This window comes from Saccostrea cucullata, unplaced genomic scaffold (assembly GCF_032062105.1).
Source record: "Saccostrea cucullata isolate Sc308-1 unplaced genomic scaffold, CSIRO_AGI_Scuc_v1 ctg439, whole genome shotgun sequence".
Lineage (NCBI taxonomy): Eukaryota > Metazoa > Mollusca > Bivalvia > Ostreida > Ostreidae > Saccostrea > Saccostrea cuccullata.
This window is the reverse complement of record NW_026928938.1, coordinates 337,887-341,134: the sequence shown is the minus strand read 5'-3', so window position 1 is coordinate 341,134 and position 3,248 is coordinate 337,887. Positions and strand designations below refer to the sequence as shown.

General features: G+C 33.9%; 1 protein-coding gene across 1 annotated transcript; it reads right to left on the bottom strand.

Moving 5' to 3' along the window:
- Positions 1 to 230: 230 nt before the first annotated feature.
- LOC134279324 (complement C1q-like protein 4) lies at positions 231 to 1,953 on the bottom strand. The gene is made up of 2 exons (XM_062761695.1): positions 1,708 to 1,953; positions 231 to 791 (listed from the first exon to the last, which is right to left on the bottom strand). Exons 1-2 carry the CDS (start codon positions 1,886 to 1,888, stop codon positions 364 to 366), a joined length of 609 nt encoding a protein of 202 aa, XP_062617679.1. The 5' UTR covers positions 1,889 to 1,953; the 3' UTR covers positions 231 to 363.
- Positions 1,954 to 3,248: the final 1,295 nt, after the last annotated feature.

Below are 3,248 nucleotides of genomic sequence, written 5' to 3'. Positions count from 1 at the left end.
TTCAGCATATATTCAGTACCTATATTTACTCAAATTAATGAAGATATTTAAATTTTCCACAGATATATCATTTTTTCGCCCTTGTCAAACACATTTTTACAATTTGAATGACAGGAATAAATTTAGATATCCTAAGGGAAAAACTGTATTATTTTTTTTTTTTCATGACAACTGTTGTCCTATTTTTAGCGCAATATAGTGTCAATTTTGAAAGGAAAATTAACAAGCAATTAATATCAAGAGTGTTTAATAAGAAAATGGAAATTTCAGTGATTGAATCTATAAGTCTATCTTGTAGTTTTTTCCACAGACGTTACGGTTGCCATAATCCAGGTTTGGTGCCTAAGTGAGCAATCAAGAGATTTAATCACAGCTGCTCTTGCCGATTAAGAATCCGGAGAAGTGAGAATGATGGGAAGTTCCTGCTATTGCTGTGAATCCTACCGGAGCAGTATCAATCTGGACGTAAACTTGGTCTCCTGCCTGAAGCTCCACAATGGTGACCTCTGACCTCTTGAGCCACATGCCCTCCCACTCGATGAACAAGTAACCAACAACTTCTTTGTTCTTCATTATACGCAGTCGAAGGTAATCGGTGGCTGATTCCGGGGTGGGCATTCCTATGGTGAGCATGAAGGAGTAGACGCCGTGCACGGGGGAGGTAAACACACCAGTTGAGCAGTTGTAAGCATGACCCTCGTTAAGCAACATATGGTCAAAGTTCAATGATCCCGTGACCACCTGGACATCGGCTTTAAGTTCGGCAAAAAATGAGACCAGAGGCGTGGCAGCTATTGAAAAGAAGAAAATCAGTAACATAATCAATGAAATATATGAGAGAGCGAATAGTATTCAAGCTCGAAAGTCCTAAAAACAATATAAATCAGAAGCAGTGAAAAACACAGACCTAAAACACAAAGTTTGCTACTGGTCAAAAAAATTATAAATAAAAAATGACATGACTTTATAAAACGTTCACCATTGTTTTTTTTTAATGTTTAAAGAGAAAACATGATCAAATTTCCAAAAGAATAAAGAGAGATTTCTAATCTTTAACTAATGATTCTCTACCAAAATACAGAACTTTCAATATTTTTGTCACATACAATGCATGCAACAGAGTTTTGATTGACTGAGTGACTGTATAATGTTTTACGTCCCGAGCGCGAATTTTTCGCTAATATAGAAACGTCACCATAATGACAAAAGTCTTGACCACTGCTAAACACTCAGGACCATTGCACAGTGAGGGATCTTTATTTATTGTGTCATTACCTGGCTTAACATGCGACCTGTTTTTATCAACTTAGGTCAGTTGCGACCGCGGATCCAACCCCTGATCTTCCGATCTCGGTGCGAGGTTTGTACCATATGGCCAACGCTGACGCATCAGAATCTATTTTGATTTAAAATCTTTTTGCGTTTATCATTTTATGAGTTGCTTTTGGTATTCTACTTTCTTGTTAAGTGAGAAAGAGGTTTCAAAATTGAAATGATATGAAAAGTCTGTTTTAAAGCAAAATAAAAATATCTTTTTAATTGCGAATCCATCTAGTAAGTAGATAAAAACAAAACACTCATATGCAGAAGATTACTACTGAAATGAGAATATTGTAAATTATAAACAGTGATCTTTGCAAATTATTAAGTTTCAATTTAATTTTGCTATTTAAAAGTTTGCTAATTTTGATATTCAAGAAAACATACCTTCTTTTAGTTTTTCCACCTCCGCTTCCAAAGTATCAATTCTGTTTCCAACTGCTGTATCGTGTGTTTTCAAACAGTTTTCAAACTGGTACAGTGAATTGGAACAGGAGTTTCTGTCCTCACACATAGTCCCAGATGTTCCGAGGACAAAGAAACCCAATAAAACATAGAGAGGACTCATGTCTAATATTTTATTCTGTCGAATTCAGTCAGACGTCTATTTGGTATAAACTATAAACAGTCTCTTATATAGGACTCATATATTGCGACGCAGTTATAATAATTATTTTTTATACGGTTAACTGCTCCTTAAGAGGCAAATTGCAGTTGATTAAACAATTTCAAGCAAGACTTCTAGAATAGATTAGACTTTTTGTAAAAACATTAATTATATATTAGGTAATATGGTCAAAAAGAAGCAATTATAAAGATATAACTTTTCGCTGCACCGGAATTTTTTACTTGTAGGATAAGGAGTCAAGTATACTGTCCTTGGACTTGCTAGTCGGAGTCAAAATTCAGTGTGCCAGTCCCTCTAGTCCTTCCATTATCATAAATTGCCTTAAGGGCAGATGAAAATAACCAATTTAGTCAGGATAACGTGTGAAAAAATGAATAAGTTTAACCTCATATATTAAAAAAAAAACATTCATTCAAAGTTTCATCAAAGTTTGATTTAAACGACAAAAATTGTGTCGATTAATAAGGAGGGTTTGCAGAAATTACAATCCTGAACTTCCTAGAGAGTAATGTAGCTTTTTATTTCCTAGTTTGTAGTGCTGGTTATATTGTGTACTATTATAACTTTACATGGACACAGTTTCGACTGATTTTTTAAAGCCGATTTTTATCTTTACAATTCGTAACTAGGGAAGTTCTAATAATCAGCAAAATTTTAAATATTATTTGTTAATTTACAAAGGATTTACAAAGGAGATACAGAACTTATAATTCTTCAAAATGTTAACAAAGCTCGTGCCTAAATTGCTTTTGTTGATGCTGACTCCTCCATTGCACCTGATCCCACCTCTGATGTTTTGGAGGTCCGTGTTTGTTCTGCTCCTGTTTTGTATTGTTTTATGGACTTGTGATCTTGAATACTGTTTGTTACCCCCATATGTTTCGTTACATATGGAAAATATCGCATTTATACATGTAATAAAACCGTAATTAGAACCTGTTTAGTTGTATTCAGCATTTAAATTTTTATTGAAAAAATCTGCTTTCAACGAAAATATATAGGTAAAAGTATGTTTAACCTATGTAAACAAAAACATGACACTGCCTTGTTTACATTACAAAAGGTTTGGAGCTCTAAATCTGTCTTGTATATCGACAACTGGAATTTTTTTTAATGATAATCCTTAGAAATGCCTTATAGTGAATTATTCATAACCCCCCCCCCCCAAAAAAATAAAAAAAATAAAAAATGTAAATCATTTTTTAAATTTTTTTTTTAGCTGAAACTGTGTCCATGTTCCTTAATACATTTTCACTCTCCTGTCTACTCCATAGTGGTCGCTAATCATGGCGGAGTCACT